This window comes from Arachis hypogaea, chromosome 9 (genome assembly GCF_003086295.3).
Source record: "Arachis hypogaea cultivar Tifrunner chromosome 9, arahy.Tifrunner.gnm2.J5K5, whole genome shotgun sequence".
Taxonomy (NCBI): domain Eukaryota; kingdom Viridiplantae; phylum Streptophyta; class Magnoliopsida; order Fabales; family Fabaceae; genus Arachis; species Arachis hypogaea.
The window spans coordinates 6,080,137-6,100,780 of NC_092044.1; the positions used below are offsets into that span (position 1 = coordinate 6,080,137).

The window sequence follows — 20,644 nt, forward strand, 5'->3', positions numbered from 1 at the left end:
AAGTTACGGGTACTAAGTGGGTGTTTAAAAATAAATTTCGTGAGGATGGACAAGTTGTTCGTAACAAGGCTAGATTAGTGGCCCAAGGTTACGATCAAGAAGAGGGTATAGATTTTGATGAGTCTTTTGCTCCGGTGGATAGAATGGAAGCAATTAGGTTGCTTCTTGCCTATGCTGCCCATAAGGGTTTCAAAATGTTTCAAATGGATGTTAAATGTGCTTTTCTTAATGTCTTTATTGATAGAGAAGTATATGTGGCACAACTCCCCGATTTTGAACATAAAGATTTTTCAAATCATGTTTTCAAACTAACTAAGGCTCTTTATGGTCTTAGACAAGCTCCAAGAACTTGGTATGAAAGGCTTAGTGCCTTTCTATTAGAAAATTAATTTCAAAAGGGTATCACGGACACAACTTTATTTATTAAAGCATCTAATAATGATATGCTTCTAGTTCAAGTTTATGTGGATGATATTGTATTTGGATCGGCCAATGAGTCCTTGTGTGAAGAGTTTGGAAAACTCATGACTAGTGAGTTTGAGATGAGTTTAGTGGGAGAGCTAACTTTCTTTTTGGGCCTCCAAATTAAAAAAACTCCTAGTGGTACTTTTATTCACCAAGGAAAGTATGCTAAAGAATTAATCAAGAAATTTGGCCTAGAAAATTTCAAACCAATGAGAACTCCAATGCATCCAAACACTAAACTTGAAAAAGATGATAATGGCAAAGATGTGGATGAAACACGGTATAGAGGAATAATTGGTTCACTAATTGTATCTTACATCCTCTAGATCGGATATTGTTCAAAGTGTGGGTGTATGCTCAAGGTTTCAATCTCATCCAAAAAAATCCCATCTTTTAGCCGTTAAACGCATCATTAGATACATTAAAGGAACTAGTGAGTATGGCTTATGGTATCCTAAATCTGATGACTTTTGTGCAGTAGAATTTTATGATGTAGATTATGCGGGAGATAGAGTGGATAGAAGGAGCACCTCCGGCATGTGTTGCTTCTTTGGAAGCTCACTTAACATGTGGTCAAGCAGAAAATAAGCCACAGTGGCTCTATCCACAGCTGAAGCTGAATATATTTCTGCATCTGCATGTTGTTCACAATTAATTTGGTTAAAAACGCAGTTGGAAGATTACAAATTAAAGATCAATAGTATACCCTTATTTTGTGATAACATGAGTACTATAAATATCTCAAAAAATCCTGTTTTGCACTCAAGAACTAAGCACATTGAGATAAAATATCATTTCATTAGAGAACATGTGCAAAAGGGTACTATTGATATCTAATTTGTAAAATCTGAGGACCAACTTGCTGATATTTTTACAAAACCCCTCTGTGAAGACAGATTCTGTTTATTAAGAAAAAGCTTGGGCATGATTGATTTAAGTTCTGTTGAAAATTTGTGAAATCCTGATTCTGTTCAGTTTTATCTCGTAGGAATGGACAAGATAAAAATAAAGGCATGATGGAAGGGCTGTGATCAAGGGGGAGACAGAGCCAAAAATTAATTCTCATGGGCCCCACTAAATTCCCTTGACCCCACTCTGACCGTTATGTTAGTTTCTCATTTTTTGAAAAATCAAAATCTCTTTGTTGTCTCATCAAATCTTGTTGGAAGAAGCATAGTGTCAAATCAAATCTTTCTTTTTCAACTAATCCCTTGATTCAAGGAAACCACCTTTTCAAATTTTAGAAACCACCTTGGTTAATAATTGCGCCATGATGGTCATTAACTTCCCACCACTATCTCTTTCCAATCAACATTTAATGCACCTTTAACCTCCCTCCACTCACCACACTCTTCGGCCATCTCTTCTTCTTCCACCCCCATTTCTTCTCTTCATCATGAAAAAGAAAACTGCTCCTAGGAAAAGTGAACGCATTCTCCTTTCTCAAAAGACTCCCACTCCACAAATCCACACTCATATCCATATCCATTCTACATCTTCATCCTCTCCCTCACCACCCTCCAAACGCACGGCCACCATGAGAAAGAAGGTCATTTCCCACAAAAGCTCAGGCAAAGGCAAAAACAAGGAGCCAAGTGTTAAAGAAGAATCATCTCACACTTCACCCATCCCCTCTCCACCACCATCACCGAAGAAAGCCACACCTGGAAAGAGTGGTCAGAAATCAAAAGGATTCGTTCTACACAACACCATAGAACCGGCAAACCTGGAATCCTTAGAATTCAAGAATAAATTTGCCAAAACACCCTCCCACTATGACCCTGCCAGATTCAACTCTTGCACTTCTTATGAATTCCACAAAGAGGTCATGGAAAAGCGTCATCTCTGTCTGACCTATCTTGTCAACCTTGACACTCTCGCCAACAAGGGAATAAATGTCTCTCCTCTCTTTGAACTGCTTCAATGGACTCCTCTACTTCACATCCAAAAGCCAGTTTACCCAGGCTTAGTCCGTGAGTTCTACTCCAATATGCGATTGATTGATGGCACCATCCACTCTTATGTGAAGAGAGTTCACATCACTCTTGACACTGCCACCATTGGGACGGCCTTGGGTTACAAAGACAAAGGGCCAAGAGCTTACATGGCCGAAAAGTGGGACTCACAAGTCGGCATTACCTATAATGTTGTTCTTCAGTACATTTGTGAAAATCTCTCTAGTTTGCATGACACTACTCCTACCCATAAAGCTCTCGGTTCCATCAACTCTCTACTACACAGGATTATCACCCACATTTTAACTCCTTAAAGCGGTTCTCACAATAGAGTAACATACTCTGATTCTCTCATCCTTTTTGCACTTATTACATCTACTCTTATCTCTTTTGGTTATGTTATGATCTGTCATATGTGGGACTCGGTCAAGAGCACCAAAAAGGCAAATCTGCCCTATGGTATGTTCTTGACCAGTATCTTTAAATTTTTCAAAATTGACCTTTTGAATGAGGCAGTAGAGAACAAAGTGTCAATGGTCAAAGGAGGTGGAGTCGGTAAAGGAACCAAGAGCAAGAAATTCATGGCTTCGGAGAGTGAGTATGAGAGCAGACCTGAGACCTCCAAGGCAACCGAGTCCATCAAAGAAATTCTTACAGAATTTTTAAATATGACAGAAATCATGGTACAATCTCATAAGACTGCACGCAAACTTGCATATGAAAATGAAAGAGCTTGGATGAGATGCAAGGGCAAGGTCAGTTTGATGTTAGAAAGTCTCAAAGAGGATCTAGGAGATGCAAGAGAGGATGAGGCTGAGGAATCCGATCTTCATTTATTTAATGATTAATATTCTGTTTAGTTTAGGATATTGGCTTAAGTAGGCTCAATTTTTTTTGTTACTGTTATAACTCTGAGATACCCTGTGATACTCTGTTTTATTTGCTCATATTTTGCATATTTTGTTTCCTATGACAACATCTGTTTGCAGGTGCCCCTCTGATGACAAAAGGGGGAGAAAGTGCTGAAAATTGAAACTGGAAAACAGGGGATGAAATTCTCTCTTAAATTCATGATCACCCTTGTTAGAATAATAAACTTGATGCTTGATTAATTATATATGTGATGCATTTGAATATATGGCTGCCTGATTGTTTTCTTGTGATTTATCTTGATGAATATGCTTGTCATTAGTGGAATAGGAATGTTTTGCTTTATCTTGGTAAATAGACTTGATAATACTCTGTTTTTTGGCAGTTCCTTTAAGCATTAGGTATGAAAATAATTGTTGAAAGTTTCTGTGATCATGCCTTGATTGAAAATATTTTCTTACCATAAGTATGTTGTTCTGATTTGAATGAAAAATATTTTTAAAACAGCAATTTATTTTCAAAAGATTTTTGGTTGATCTTTGTTTGAGCAGAAAATCAAATTATTGATAACAAATGAGTTTTGATTATCATCTAACTCTGCTCATAAATCAAGCATTCAACATTCCAAAATTAATATGTTGAATAATATTGTTACTTCAAGCTTGATTTTAAAATTGTTACAGGTTAATGCTTCCCTTGGTAAAAACAGCATATATTAAGGGGGAGCTATGTGACAATTAAAAAGGGGGAGAAATTCAAATTCAAAGGGAGTATTCTTTACTCAATCTTTAAATTTCTTTCCATTTCAATTTTAATAATGTTTGTCATCAAGGGGGAGATTGATGAGTTTGGAAAACTCTAATTTAATTTTGATGATGAACAAACATTATTGAAATAATTAATTACAAAATTATTAATTTGATTTTCATCAAACATATGTTAATTAATAATTTTGTGATGCGGGTTTTTAATTAGGCCGAAAATAAAATTCTGATGCAAGCTCAATTATATTCAGCTTTGGTTTGATGCAAGAATATATGATGAGTATGGCTGAATTGATTATTATGTTACTTGGGCCAAATTGATCCATTATGGTTGCAAGCCCAAGTTAAACATACTTTGCTATTTGCCCAATGCATGATCCGAAAAATAACTCATCAGGAAAGCAAATGTTATTATTTGCCATATGAATGATGGATGAAATAATTCATTTATTGGGCCAGATTAAATGTTGTTGCAACTAAGTCCAATTTTAAATTTGATGAAAGTTCCTCATGCATGATCCGAAACCAATGAAAAGAAAAGAAAGCAAAATTGCTTCCAACGGATCCAAGCATTTCACCATGTGATGGATTTCAAATTTCATTAAATTGTCATTTATTGCATGGAAACTATGAGAGAGAAAAAGACACTTGATTTGATTGTAGCACTTATTGCTACACGCTACTCAGTAAGGAAAAAATCATTTCATTTAATCTCATTCTCTTTCCTAATTCAATGCTTTTCAAATTTCTCTCTTCTCTCTCTATTTGCTTCTCTTTTCGGTCCTTACACAACAAACAATGGAGACTTTAAGCTATCAAAAAGAAGAGAAGGCAAGCTACAAGACCATCTCAATGATAACAAGAAAACATAAAAAATGTAGTGGCTAAGATCTTCAACCATGAATGGTAAGATATGGTGATAAGATCTTGGCTTCTTCATACCAAAAATGGTAGAAGGAGATTCGGCCAGCATGGAGGAGATTCTTGGAGGGATTGCTTGTCTCTGATTCTGCTCAACCACCATAGGAAGTAGCTAGAGTGGCGAAGTAATGGAGGAGACAGAGATTGGAGCAGATGAAGCCATCATCATCATGAAGTATCAAGGGCCAGAAATCCATCTTGGAGAGCAAGCAAAGGATGGAGTGCTCGAATTGATGAAGAGTGATGACCAAGGAAGAACTAGAGGTATTTGCATGTTGGATTTTGCATGGGTTACCTCTTCTCTCTCTGGCCAAACCGGTTTTATTTTGAAAGAAGAAGAAGTTAAGCTTGGGTGTCGGTTTCAACTGTGGAGGCTTTTCCCTTATATAAAAAGGATGAACAGCCACGGTTTGAAACAAGGAGTTAGAAGTAAGCAGTGAGAGTGCAAGGCATAGGATTCTCAGAGCTACCTAAGCTTACAGATTTTCTTCTCCTTCAATATATTATATTTTGTATTTTTCTGTTTAATTTTGTCATGTCTTGAGTCTCATGGAAAAAAGGCAAATAGTGAGGTTTTTATGAAAAAGCCATAGAGCGAAAAAAGGCAGAGAGTGCAAAATTAAAAGAAAAAGCTATAGATGTCCATAGAGTTCCTTTGTTCATCTATGTTGTGTTTCATAATTCTGTGGGAATCCCCTTGTAAGTTGGGTTAGCACTTTACAGTTTGTAATCAGGAAGATTATAGTGAAATTCCATCATTGTTGTGATGGAGACTTGATGTAGGCTGCACTGCACTTAACAGCTAAACCAGGATATATATGGGTGTAATTTTCTCTCTCTTCTACTCCATTTCTGTTTCTGCAGCACAGGAGCTAAAACCAAAAATATCTCGTGCCAAGTGACGAGACAAAAATAAAAGTCTCGTGGCTAGGGATGAGACAAAAACAAAAAGTCTCCTCAAAGACCAGAAAGTGTAATAAAAAAAGGGGTTAAGATTCAACCCCCCTTCTCTTAGCCACTGAAAACCATCACTCTGTCTTGTGTTTTTTCGAGTCGAATGATCAAACACCAATGTCAACCGCTGCTTACCTATTTTCATAAAGAAATCATATAGTTTTCGCTCTCTCTCGGTAGTTCTGTCTGTGTTCTCTTGTGGCAGTTCCGTCCGCGTTCTCTCATGACAGTTCCGTTTGTGTTCTCTTGTGGCAGTTCCGTCTGCGTTTCGTCTGTGTTCTCTCGTGGCAGTTTCGTCTACGTTCTCTCGTGGCAGTTTTGTCTGCGTTCTCTCGTAACAGTTCCGTTTGTGTTCTCTCATGGCAGTTCTGTCTGCGTTTTCTCGTGATAGTTCCGTCTGCGTTTCGTCTGTGTTTCTTTGTGGCAGTTCCGTCTGTGTTTTTTTCTGGCAGTTCCGTCTGCGCTTCTTTCAGACAAGTGGCAGTTCCGTCTGCGCTTCCTTCCGACAAGCAGCAGTTCCATCTGCGCTTCCTTCCGACAAGCGGCAGTTCCGTCTAGCTTCCTAGTTCCTTCAAACAGTGGCAGTTCCATCTGCGCTTCCTTTCGGCAGTTCCGTCTGCACCCGCGGCAGTTCCATCTGCACTTTCTTCCGACAAGCGGCAGTTCCGTCTGCGCTTCCTTCCGACAAGCAGCAGTTCCGTCTGCGCTTCCTTCCGACAAGCGGCAGTTCCGTCTGCGCTTCCTTCAGACAAGCGGCGGTTCCATTTGCGCTTCCTTCTGGCAGTTCCATCTACACCCATTTTATTTGTTTATGCATTTTTTTTATTTCGTTGTATTAATTTTTAAATAAGTTTCAAACTCAAGTTGTCACTTGAGTTTGAGGGGGATGTTAGAATATAATTAGGATCAATTAGTATCAATTAGTATTATTTAGCATATCTGAATATTTATTATAGGAAATTACGTCTTCATTATTACGATTCTCTTAGTACCTATAAATACCATTTTATATTGTATCATTCTAGACAACTTTAATAAACAACTTGAACACACTCAATAATAGACAAATCATTTCTCCAGTTTTATCTCTTGTTTTTAATCCAAGGTAATGTTAATAGAAAAAGTATAGATAGACAATGAAAATACTAAACAATATGAATAATAGATATATGGAATGTTTATTTTACTAGGTATACATATGATTATTTTAATATAAAGATTTAGGTGGATAATTTGAAGGTGTAATATATTTTTATTTGATTGATGATTATTCATGTTGTTCAAGAAAATCATTAGTTACTTAACATAACCTATGTTAATAATATTGATCTTAATCATCTGACACATGATTTTGTCCGTTTAACAATTAGCAATTACGACTAACTTTTCATTTAGTCCATTTATTATAGTTAATCCAAAACTAACGCGGTTGCCACTGTCACTAATACAACTTCCGACGAATCAACAAATCGTATTTCATGGATAATTAGCAAATTAATTGGTCAATAATTACAAAGTCGGACTAATACGCGTTTTCTAATTTCATTATTTATTCTTACTTTTCCAACTACTACTTTCCAAGCAACTTCAAAATAGATTTTAATGTAGAAACTACATACACTTTTGATTATGGATCTTTCTCTTAGACAGTATTGGATTTAACTATGGCAATGCCTATTAATTTTAACAATACAAACTGTGAACTTGATTGAAGGAAAGAGAAGTTGTTCTGAGGTCTGAGACTAGAGAGAACTCAGAATCTTGTGTTGCAAGAAAGACAGAGAACAAAAGAAAATTGTGTAGAGAGAGTGAAAGTAAAGTTGTGATTGTATTATTACTCATGCATTGCTGTGTATTACAGAATAATAGAGGTATTTATATACAATTGAGACTGAGAATGGAAAAGGATCGGGTATGCAAATTATTTATAACTAATTTGTAACTAACAGTTATCTATTTTCATTACTTGCTATATTATCAACACAAACCAATCAAAAGTAATACATCTTAAAAAATCCATTAAAATTTAAAAAAAATGATATAGAACAAAAATCACCCATACCAAATAGATATAAAAAGCAGCAGACATATCCTCACAGTATAAAAATACATATTTTGTGTTCATAAAAAAATTAATTATTTTGGTAACAATATACAAGTTTAATTATTTTGTTGAAAAAAATTATAAAAAGCAACATGTATAAATGTAAGCAAATTAAATATATGGTGAGTATAACTGATTTGGTAGCTCTTTTGTATTTATAAAATAATTTTTTAACTTACTTTCACATAATAATATGTATAGCAAGTGAACACATACAATTTTCTTGCATCTAACCGTTGGTTTAGATTTCACCAGCATGGTAAAAAGAAAAAAGGATAGACCGATAGAGAGACCATTGAATCATTCATTTATCTCCGCATTACATGAGTCTTCATCAAGTTGAATGTGCAAAAATTGTTCGAGTTTTTTCCTGTTCATTTTGTTGTTTAAAGAGGAAAATTATTATTATTATTAACAAATCTGGCTAGACCATGCATAAATTAAACTTAATTATTGCTCAATACTCAATTATAATAAACAGTTTATTGATTGAAAGATTACCTCAAGTTTTCTATTGATTCAACTTCAAGGATTGAGGAAGCTTCCAAAACGTTCTGCTTAAATTTCTTTGCTGGAAGAACTAGTTCTATCCCTTCATCATTGAATTCCACGCCATTTCCTTCATTTGGAGATGCAATGGCTTCTGACTCAAAAACTTCCCTACTTCTCTTGAATCTACAGCCTCTTGATTCCTTCTCCATATTTGTGTATATCCAACGGATGCCACACGCTTTTATAGCCACTTCCTCCTTGTTTGGTAGGCAAGCAAAGAACGTAACTGCCAGATTTGCATTCTTGTCATCATCAATGACATTTCTTCCTCCTATTATTTCCATTATCTGCTTACAGCATTGTGAATCATACCACAGTAACACATGATCTGACAACACATTCATCTCAAGTCCAGGCCTAAAATCACAGTGCCATTCTATTGATGACGAACTTGCTATATGGGTCCTTTGACCCCAACTTGTTTCCAAGTAACATTCAAATCCAAACCTAATTTCAAATACTTCACCCATGCTACATGGTTGTATTGGAGGAACAACCAAGTAAAATATGAAACCAAAGAACTTGGAATTTAGTGGCAGTTGAATGCTAATGGAATTTTGTGAAGAGCAATGATGGAACAAGTCATCAAGTTTCCTGCCGCTAACTGGCAAGAAATAACAAACCTTGCCAACATTAGGATTATGCTCACTGATATAACCATCACCATCATCAACAATAGTGCATTCTTCATTTCTGTTTTCTTCTAATCTTGGTGATAGTTGTTGTGCTTTAGCCCTAATTTCTATCCTAATAATGGCATCTTTCAAAATGGTAAAGTATGACTCTTCATCCAACTTCACGCAGTTTAGAAACATAAAAGTAGTACCGTGCTGTCTCTGTAGTTGTTCTGTGGAACTTGACACTGTCCTCAAAGATTTGCAGTCCCAGGCCTTGAAGTCATGAACGGAAGGTGGAAGCGCTGGCAAAAGTTGTAACCTTTCACAATGACAGATTACAACAATTTTGAGCCGTGGAAGAGTTTTAATGCTTTCTGGAAAGGTCATGATGTTAGTGTTATGCAGGATTATGAATAACAATGATGATAACAAAGAAATGCTATCTGGGAGTTCAGTTAAACTTTGGCATCCATCAAATTTCAGTTGTTTTAGATAACGGAAGCTAGGGCTAGGTAGGATTGTACGTAAGGTGGCCACTGGGTCAGATTTATGACTAATAGGGTCTGAAAGCATGATTTGATTGGTGTACTTTTCAGGAAGATCCATCAGGAGATCACTAATTGGAAAAGAGAAGTTTGTAAGATCTTGAAGATGCACAATTGATGATGGTAGTTGTTTCAAGGAAGTTGACCTCAAATGGACATGAATATTGGACTGATTTTTTGAAATTGGGATTGAGAATTCTTCCAGATTTGGGCAATCGTAGGCAACCACTGCCCGAAGAGACGATGAACAATTGTTGCTTGAAAGGCTCTTAAGTTTTTTGCATCCGTGCACAGCTAAATAGTCAAGTTTTGGAAGGGAGAAAATAGAAGGATGAACTTGAATCAAGCTTTCACATGCACTCAGCCATATTGAATTTAGATTTGGGGCACCTGAGAAATCTGGACATTCTATCATTTGTTTCGAGCCATTCAGATATATTTTCTCCAAACTTGGAAAATTCTGCAGTGACATACAATGAATCAAGCAAGTTAATATTCATTTCCTTTCTTAACTTAGAAGGGAAAAAAAATTACCTGTGGCCCATCCCAAAGCTTTTCAACATCACTGTATGGCATGGAGAGTTCAACAAGCTTGCTAGGCCAAGAAGTGGTTGACAGAGATTTTAATGGACATCCATCCCATTGGATATATCTCAAGTTATTAGGCAACTCCAAATTTGTTGGAAGACTCAACGTATAATCAACTCTCTTTTGTCCATAACCATTGCTGCTAGCAAAAGCTAGTAACCTTAGGTTCGGCATCTTTCTAAATGCATTGGAGCTTATACATATTTCTGTCTGCTGAGTCAAATCCAAGTATATAGTTTCAATAGTAGTGGATCCCTGAAAAATAAATATAATATAATTAAAACTAGAGTAAATTTTTATTATATAAACTATATTTTAAATAAAAAAAGATGTGTTTTGTTAAAGTGTTATTCTCTTACTTTATCATTTTTTAATATGTCACAAACTTCATCTGGTTGCCACACTCTGCTCCGCTTTCCAGGGTTCTTGAGAGATTCTTCGCACACAATTTTGTGACCCATTTCCTGTATCAAGTCATGCATTTGTATACTTTGATTCGTAGCTATTGATATAAGAGCCTTGTCTAAAAGGTTTCTTATTCCAATATCTGCGTAGAAACCACACTCGTTTAATATCATTGCCACTTTTTCTTTCTCTTGCCCTTTGAAAAAGCATGCAATATCTAGGAATATATCTTTCTCTGTATCGTCCAATTCATTGAAGCTCAACCTCAACACTTTCTGAATATCTGCATTAGGAATCCTCTTTAGTTTTGTCAATGCATTGTCCCATTCCTTTTCACTTTTGGAATGAAGAAATGACCCCAAAACTTTCAAAGCTAAAGGATTTCCTCTGGCATAAGCAAGTGCCCTTTTTGATAGCTCCCAGTATTCATTTTCAGGAGGATGGATTCTATTGAAGGCATTCAAGCTAAAGAGTTTGAGAGAGTTCCCATCATTCATTTCTGTGACTTCATGGATATGATCAACTGATCTACTCAGAAGAACATGCTTGTCTCTGGTGGTAACAATAACTTTGCTACCAAGTCCAAGATAATCTTGTCCCACTCCAAGCAAATTTTCTAGAAGCTCAGAAGTATTCACATCATCTAGTACAATGAAAACTTTCTTACGCCTCAATCTGCGGAGTATAGCAGAAGACACAATCTTTGGAGTGGTAATATGAACATGTTCCTGCAGCAACTCAGAAAGAAGTCTATTGAAAATGTAGTTGAGGCCATGCCTTGAAGATTCTTCTCTTACATTGGCCAAGAAACAACTACCTTGGTACTTGGGAGAGAACTCTTGAAAAATGGCAGCCGCAATAGTGGTTTTTCCAATGCCGCCCATGCCCCAAATCCCAATGGTTTTAATACCCCTTGAGTGAGTCAGTACAGATTCAATGCATGCATAGTTTTGGTCATATATGAAAGGGCTTCTGAGTTCACTTGTATATTTGTGGTCCAATTTCAGGACAATCATTTGGATTATGTCTTCAATAAGATCAGATTCAGTCCTAACATGTGTAAATGTAACCCAAAATTATTAAAATTTGGTTAGCACTTAACCATCAAAAGAAAAGTGAGTAATTTTATACTATTGAATAAAATCTCACACTATTAAAAACACTAGCGATGACTAATTAATGGCTACAAATTACAAAACTTACTGTCTCCTAGCACTCTTCTTAAATGAATACAAATCCAAGACCGGAAGATAATTAAAAAAAGAAGTCATTTACGTAAAAATACTTAAAACATCTTTTTTTAAAGATATTTTTTAATCATTAAAATTTAACATATATAATCAATTAAATCATAGTATTTTTGTTAAAATTAAGCCGGACAAATCGATTTAACTAAAAAATCGATAAACCAAATTTTGAACCAGTCTAAATTAATATTTTTTATAAAAAATAACTACAATATTCCTATTATATATTAAAAATTCTAAATCCTAACCCTTCTCTTTTTTTTAATTTTGATAAAAATAATATAGTTTAATCGATTATATATATATATTAAATTTTAATTATTAAAAAATATCTAAAAAAAAGACGTTTTAAGTATCTTTATTCGAACAACTCCCAATTAAAAATACTTTTTTCCTATAAAAAACGTAAACATTTTTATTTTGTTTATTTGTTATAACCATAGATAAAGCTGATAATTAAAAATGCTTTTTACTATGAAAAGAAAAAAATGATTAAAAAGGGTTAAAAACAGTATTAAAAAAAACTTCTTTATAATTGACAAATAGATTTCATATTTAGCACAGTTATAACTGTGCATTTGATCGAAATTTTCATGAAAATATTTAAATAATTATTTAAAATATACATAAAAAAAATTAGAACACAATTTAATCTTTAGATTTTTATATTTTCAAATTTTTAATCATTTATAATTATAAGATCGTAAAATCACCAAATTTAAAATACTAAAAATGAATAAAATGTATTATTTTTGAATTATGCTTGCAAAAAATACATTAAAGTTTAATTTTAAAATTCTTTCAAAGAATATATATTTAATTATTTTTGTTATTTTATAAAATATTTTTAAGATTCTTTTTATTGTTTTGATCTTTCAACAGTAATTTTATCGTAGCTAAATTTTTTGGGATGGATAAATTTTTTGTGGTTTAATTTTCTAAAGGAATAATTATTATCTTTGGAAAAATATTTTATATGGTAGATTAATAAGTAGTAATGTACATATTTATCTATATTTTTAATAATAATAATAATAATAATAATAATAATAATAATAATAATAATAATAATAATAATAATAATATATGATGTTAGTCAAGATAAGAAATATTTAAATAAAATTTATAGATCAAACTCCTCTCAGTATCTGTCCTCAAGAAAATGTTAGCTAGTTAGAAACTAACTTTGTTTTTTTTTTTTTCAGCTAATAATTTGTGAATATTTTTCTTTTTATTTTAATTTTCTTTTTTCTCATCATAACAAAAACCTAATCTTTGTTCATTATTTTGTTTACTAATTATTAGTTAAAAAAAAATCCCTAGCAAAAACCAAAGAAAAATATCACTATGATTTAAAACTCATTAAGTAGTAGGTTAGTTTGATATTATAAACTAAGTACGTACCTGTAAGTGCTTGAATCAAAGCCAGATAAATTTGCTGCTTGAAAGAGAGCATGCTTCCACTTTTCCAACATCTCATGAGAGTGCTTAGAACTCTTCTCGTGCATGGCAAACGCTGCATGATAGCTTCCCTTCTGCCGCCGAACATGCGAAGGATCCACTCTATAGAACACAGGAATAACATGTTGTCCTCCATTCTTGTTGTTGCACTCCATGATCTCAACGATCTCATTCAAGCACCACGTCGAAGCAGCATAGTTTTCTGAGAAGATAATAAGGAGAACAATGGAGTCTTTGATGGCCTGGACAAGCGATGTCCAAACCTCTTCTCCTTTCTCAAGCCTGTTGTCTATGTAGGTTTCGATTTGGTTTCGGCGCAAAGCTGCATGGAGATGGCTTGTGAAGTTTTCGCGGGTGTCCTCGCCTCTAAAACTGATGAACACATCGTATTTCTTGAGATCATCAGAAATTAGAGACGAGGATGAATAATAAGGATCCACAAAAACCATCTTTAGTTTGTTCTTGGTAAATTAAAGTTAGGTTTCTCTCAAAGTCTATTTTGCTCGATTTTAGGTTTGTTTAGTTTCTTGCTTGTTATAGTTTGTATCATATATGTTTTGATCCTGCTGGTTCATATATATATATATATATATGAAAGAAAAAGAACCTGTTCTTCTCCGTGGGAATCAATGAAGTGGAGCATTATTTATGTGTAATATTTTATAATACTTTATTTTATGAACTAAATTTTGAATTGATTCACTTATTCATGTCGAAATTAAAGCTTTTTAGTGAGAAATCGTTATCAAATTAGAGGTTTAATTTACACGTTTGCTAATTTTCTACAGGTCCCAATATTGGTCAATAATAATCAATTCAGAATTATTCTCCGATCCTGTTGTTGCACATTAGGGTTCATGAGTGCAAATGGAGACAACACCTTTATATTTGAACCGCGGTTAGCCTGATCTTATTATGATGACGTCACCGGATGATGTTATCTTACAAATTAAAGGACATTATTGTTAAGGAAAAATAGAAGTAACCAACAACATTTTTGAATAATATGAATTAATAAAGTTAAAAGAGTAAATTAATCTTAAATTTAATTAATAGCATTAAATTAGAATATAGTGTATTTTTATTTGATTGGTGATTGTTCATATTATTCAAGATGATCATTCCTCGATTGTTAAAAGATATATTCCAACGTTTAATTTAAATAAACAATATCTACCAAACCCATCTCGTTTTACTTGGTAATAAATTAATAAAACTGGGATTCTCTCTTCTTTTTTGGCCTTCTAGCTATAGGATTTATACTTGTGGCTCAGGGATGTCTGTGTATATATATATATATATATTTTTTTTTTCATTTAATGTTAGTTTCTTGCTTAGTACTTGTTACGTTAATTTGGAAAGTCCCGTTAATTAAGTGTCTATTGTTTGGCTATTTTATATATATATATATATATATATATATATATATATATATATATATATATATATATAAATAATCATTCCACATACTTAAAATTTATTGTACTTTTATTTAAATTTAATCTAAATTAAATAAATATCTATTTTAAAATAAAAATAATTATCTACATACCTAACAAAATGAATAACAATTTAAGAACGCAGGAGAAAAGAGGATAAATGGCAGCTGTGCTTGCATGGTGTCGATAGTTGCTGCAGTGCGCAGGAGAAAAGTTGTGATGGCACGACGGGGCGGGGTGGGGGCGATGCAGTAATAGATCCAGAAAATTTTGATAATGGGGGCAAAATATATATAATATTATAATAATTTTTATAATAAAAATATTATATTTACGTAAAAGATTAGTTATCAAATTATTTATTATAAATTTGTGTATAAATATATATATCACTTAATTTATTTTTAATATGTATTTTGTATTTCAAAATTTATATTTTAAGATTTATTCTGTACAAATGATTATTTTTTGTATACGTAATATAATTGTTGTTATAATTATATTTAGTTATTGTAAAATATGAGTAGGTTTCAAAATATCTAATTACAAATTAAAATACTAAAATAATAATTTAAATAATAACATATAATTTAAAATTTAATTTTTTATATTTCATATTTTGAAACCTTGACAATATAATTAAAATGTCTTTTTTTTTGTATATGTCGTTAAATAATCATTTAAAACTCAACTTTCATACAAATTAGCTCTTGATGATATTCATAGTTGAAAAAGTTCATTTTATTATGAAAAAACTAAAGCTAATTTTAAAAAAAGAAACACAAATGGATAGATAATATTCTTTCGAATCGATCTCTAAGAAAGAACACCAATCTTATTTAAATTTGAAAATTGATCATTATAATGGACATCTAATATAAAGTTTTCAAATTGGCTATCAAGTATCGAAAGTTGAATAAAAAATTATTGTGGAGTCAAATTTAATAATTTAGTGAAGGCAAATAAATATTATTATATTATATACTACTTAATAAAATTTCAAATTGTAGTGGGGACGCTTGTCCCTACACCCACATGAGTGGATCCGTCCCTGGGGCGATGCAATGAGAAATCCGTCCAGCGCTACGGAAGATACTCGGCAATAGCTAGTGAGAGATGAGAAGAGAAAAAGAAGGTTTTCTAAAATAAAATTAGGATTAGTTGGTGTAGTACTTTTTTTGTTTGACGAATTTTTTAATTTTAAAATTAATTTTACGTTTTTTCTAATCTGTTATTCGCATTATATACTATATGTGTTGTTTTTTTATACTTTCTCTAATACAAAATAATTATATATAGGTTAGCATCTTCAGCGGAATTAGATTCAAAATAATTATATATATATATATATATATATATATATATATATATATATAACGATCATTCAAAATATTCTCCCGTCCAAATGGTAAATAATCTTTTATAATTCTTTGTTCACAATCAGCAGAATCAGATGTAAAGTTAAGGGCCCAGTTTAACTAGAAACACCAATTTTTGTTCACTTTTGTGTTTCCATTTCATGCTCTTTACTCGCAGTTTCCCGGTCACTATCGTTCTGGTTAAAATGCTTATTAATTGTTTTCCGGAAAGTTACTTTTTAGGTCCTTGTTCACATAATGTAAATTTGACATTAACCCTATGATAAAAATAGTTCAATTAACAGATGATAAAGAAGAAGGGAACAAAAAAAAAGGAAAAGACCAATCCGTTAAACAATTATAAAACGGTAACGCATAAAATGAATAAATAAATAAAGTATTCAAAAAACCATAAGACTATCATGTATCAAAAAGTTAAGAACAAAAACATATGTATGCGTGTGTTTTATAATACAGTTATTTATAATTTGATTATTTTCAAATAAAACTGAAATAATTTGGATTACGACGTATAAGAAAGTGTTCAATTCCTAACTTATTTATTCTTAGAACTAACAAGAATTTGAAACTTGAGTTTTGATGGCTTGAATTTGTGTATAATATTAGTTCCAATATCATATAGAAATTAAGTGGGCATAATTTAATTTTAAGAACCAATTCATGAGATAAAAATTGTTTAAAACGTATAAAAAATTAATCAAATCTTAATTATATATATATATATATATATATATATATATATATATATATATATATATATATATATATAAGCCCTTTTATCTCCCTCTACATATATATATATGGTGTTAGACTGTTAGGGATAAAATATTTTTTTAAATTAGACTGATAGAACCAGGTGCAAATAAAGGGGCTCACTCCAATTTTAATAGAATTCTGTTAATTTTTAGTTAAAATTGAAGTAACTGAGCTTAATTTTTATCCCTCGATAGCCAGCTCACTTTCAAAATATTTTATATTAATTAACACTAGTATATGTTCCCGTGTCTTGCACGGGATAATACATAAAATTATATAAAATTTTTTTATTAAAATTTAAATAAGAAATATCTATAGTAATTTTTATTATAAATATTTTATAACTTAAAAATATTAAAATTAATTAATATTTATTTTAATTAATTTGGATTTGTTGAATGGTCATTTTATTTGTCTATTTAAGCAAGTATTTGGAATTTGAATCTCGCCTTATGTGTATAACAATCCATTAGTTAGCGACAGACCCTTAATAAATAGAGCATCAATATGTGGTGGATTAGTCATCGACTTGCCGAGTTAGGAAATCCATAAAAAAAATTGTATTTGTCTTTAAAATAGATTAATTTTTCATTAATAGCAATACTTATGGACTTTTGTCTTTGTTGAAATTTACTAGGGACAATTTTATTTGTTGGTATCATATTCATTCTTGAAGTGAAAACAATATGATCAACATTATTACTTGTTAAAACTTCACATTTTATGAAATAATTTCTAAATTTTCAAATTCATAAACTTATGTCATTACAAAAGTTATTAGATCGATTAATATTTCTTGGTAACATAGTGTACCGAAACACCATTGTTGAGTATTAGTTTTTTTTTTTTTTACCAAAGATAGGAGACTCGAACCCGCAACCTCTTAGATGAGTATAGGGAGACTATGCCATTTAAGCTATAACTCATTGGCATTGTTGAGTATTAGTTAGTGTGAAGAGAAACCAATAACAACTTTTATTATTCAATATATAATTTATTCTATTGAAAAATAAATTAATATTTTCTAAACTTGTAAATACATTTTCTTATAATTTCTTACACTATTTTATTTAACAATATTTACCATTAAAAAATAACAAATGACCATACTATTTTATAATATATATGATGTACAAAATAATTTCTTATCTTAAAATTAATTCTGGTTAGTGAGATAAAATTTAAAATATTTTTTTCTTACTCAAATTTAAGTTTAAATTTAGAATTGATTAACAACTTATTGTTTTTAATTTCAATAAAAAAATAAATTGGTTAGATACAAAATATTCGGCATTTAATAATTTCAATAATAAAATTTTAATTATCAAAAATTGGATTAAAAATTAATTATAAACTTAATAATCAATTATATATATATATTATATTAGTACATAAATAATAATATCCAATGTATTAATTATTTTTTTTACAGAATTAATATATAATCTATTGAGAATTGATTTATTACACAAATTTTTTTCATAAATTTTGTAACATGTGAAAATAATGATCTTATTTTTTATTATTATTTAAGAAATTCTTTAGAATTTTTTAACTATGTAATTAACTTAATTAATAACCTTTATTATTGCTTTTATACTAAAAAATATCAATTTATACTATTTACATATTTTTTTACTACTAATAAATAAATAAGTATTTGCACTATTATACTTATTGTCCTAGATAATGACTTAAGTTACTTATTTTTGTATGTTTAATTTATTAAATATTAAGATAAAAAATATTTAATAAATTATATAAATAGTCATTACAGAAAAAAAATTATGTATCATATATAATAATCCTTGATATATATAGTGTCATGTATATATTAAGATTATCTATTTTAATTATGTGAGTGATTATTGTTATTTTCACTTTTTCGTGACATTAGAAAATAATATTTAAAACTAAAAAAGAGATAATTAATTTTTTTAATTTGAATTAAAAAATATCTTGTAAATATATCCAACTTTTACATATATTAAGTGTTATAATATTAAATAGTATAGTATTTGCTATAACAATGACTCAAAATATTAATTCAAGATATATTTGAGTCTAGTAAGACCGCAATGCAAGCAAGATCAACTAAAATCCATTGTTAGGGTCCCAAATCCGACTTAGGTTCATTACCTTAAATGCCCAATGCAGATGAAGTCCACGCGTTTCCTCTTAAGTCAGCTCGGATTGGATCCCGTTGCTAGTCAGATATGGTAATGAGTACTCAAGGGAGTGTGAGAAGCTCCTTCCCCATCCCTCACTCCTATTTAAAAAAAAATACTCCTGTTCCTTCTCTGTCATTACAAGTTCCTGTTTAATTATCCCTTAGGGAGCGCAGATCTCCTTGGGTATCTACGAATATTCTTTAAAATTTTTGAAAAAAAATTAACACAAAAGACATAATATAATAATTATAAAATAATTAATTCAATATAATTTAACACAATTTATAACATATTCGTTATAAAAAATAACATTTCAAAAGGAGAAAACATAAAAAACATATTCCAACATAATAACATAACATAATTTTTTGGGACGATACTGAGCAACATAGTGACAGATTTGAGAGGCAGAGAAAGTGAGTTAGAAAGAGAGAGGATCGAGGATGAGAATGAGTCTAGAAGAAAAAGGAAGAATTTAAATTGAAGGCAGAAATTAGGGTTACTAAATTTAAGAAATGGATTTATGTATATATAAATTAGGATAAATTAATAATTTTATATTCGCGTATATTTAATAGGTTCTATGGGGCGGGTAATTATGTCCATGTCCCCATTAGGGGTGACAAACGGGAAAGCCTACCCTATCTTGCCAAAAGCTCGCCATCTGGTGGGCAGGCTCGCCCCGCTCCGCTTAGTAAGGCGGTCCTGAATTTCTCCCCCGTCCTGCCTAATGGTACGCTGGCGGGTTGGTGGGTTCTCTTTTTTTTTTTCATAAACTATTAAATATTAAACAATATATATAATTTCACAACAATTTCAATAAATTTATAATTTTTAAAAACATAAAAAAATATAATTTTTAAATTCACACACATTAAAATCTTTATAATTATAAATATATAATAAACATAATTATAAACCAAATTTATTGAAACAAAATAATAACACCAACATTGTTCAAAGTAAAATAAATATTGTCCAAAATATATAATTAAACATCTTTAAGTTTATAATCAATCAAAATATAAAATATAATCCAAAATATAACTTAGAACATCTTCAATTATCATCTTCATTCTCTTGTATATCAATAACATCATAGAAATTTGTAAAAAATGGTCCTGACAAAATAAAAGCTTGGCCCAGCGGAAAAGCTTGTCCCACCTGGCCCCCCCTCCGCCGAAGCCCGCCAAAGCCCATGGATTAGGCGGTGCGGGGTAGGCAAACTTTTTAAGTTTGGCAGTCTAAAATTTCCAGTCCAACCCGCTTTTTGGCGGTTATGCGGGCTAGCCTGATGGGTTTCGACTCGTTTACCACCCTTAATCCCCATCTATTTTTGTGTGGCAGGTCGTGAGGATTTCACGAGTCCCCATCTAGCCCCAAAACTCGAGTAATCCCTGCAAATACTCGTTTTCGCTGTTTTTGTGATCATTCCTATTGCAAGCATTCAT

General features: G+C 31.6%; 1 protein-coding gene across 1 annotated transcript; it reads right to left on the reverse strand.

Moving 5' to 3' along the window:
* Positions 1-8,530: 8,530 nt before the first annotated feature.
* On the reverse strand, positions 8,531-13,897 carry LOC112708783 (TMV resistance protein N-like). Its single transcript, XM_025760713.1, has 4 exons — positions 13,392-13,897; positions 10,695-11,790; positions 10,282-10,590; positions 8,531-10,207 (listed from the first exon to the last, which is right to left on the reverse strand). The coding sequence occupies exons 1-4, from the start codon at positions 13,895-13,897 to the stop codon at positions 8,531-8,533; spliced, it is 3,588 nt and encodes a 1,195-aa protein (XP_025616498.1).
* Between the last annotated feature and the right edge of the window lie 6,747 nt (positions 13,898-20,644).

Bases quoted from the DNA above. Each gene is read 5' to 3' on its own strand.
- LOC112708783 (XM_025760713.1), bottom strand. From the start codon at position 13,897: ATGGTTTTTGTGGATCCTTATTATTCATCCTCGTCTCTAATTTCTGAT. The intron at 10,591-10,694 runs GTAAGAGAATAA...TTTATTTTTCAG, and splicing joins ACATATTAAAAAATGATAAA to GGATCCACTACTATTGAAAC. The intron at 10,208-10,281 runs GTAATTTTTTTT...ATGTCACTGCAG, and splicing joins AGCTTTGGGATGGGCCACAG to AATTTTCCAAGTTTGGAGAA.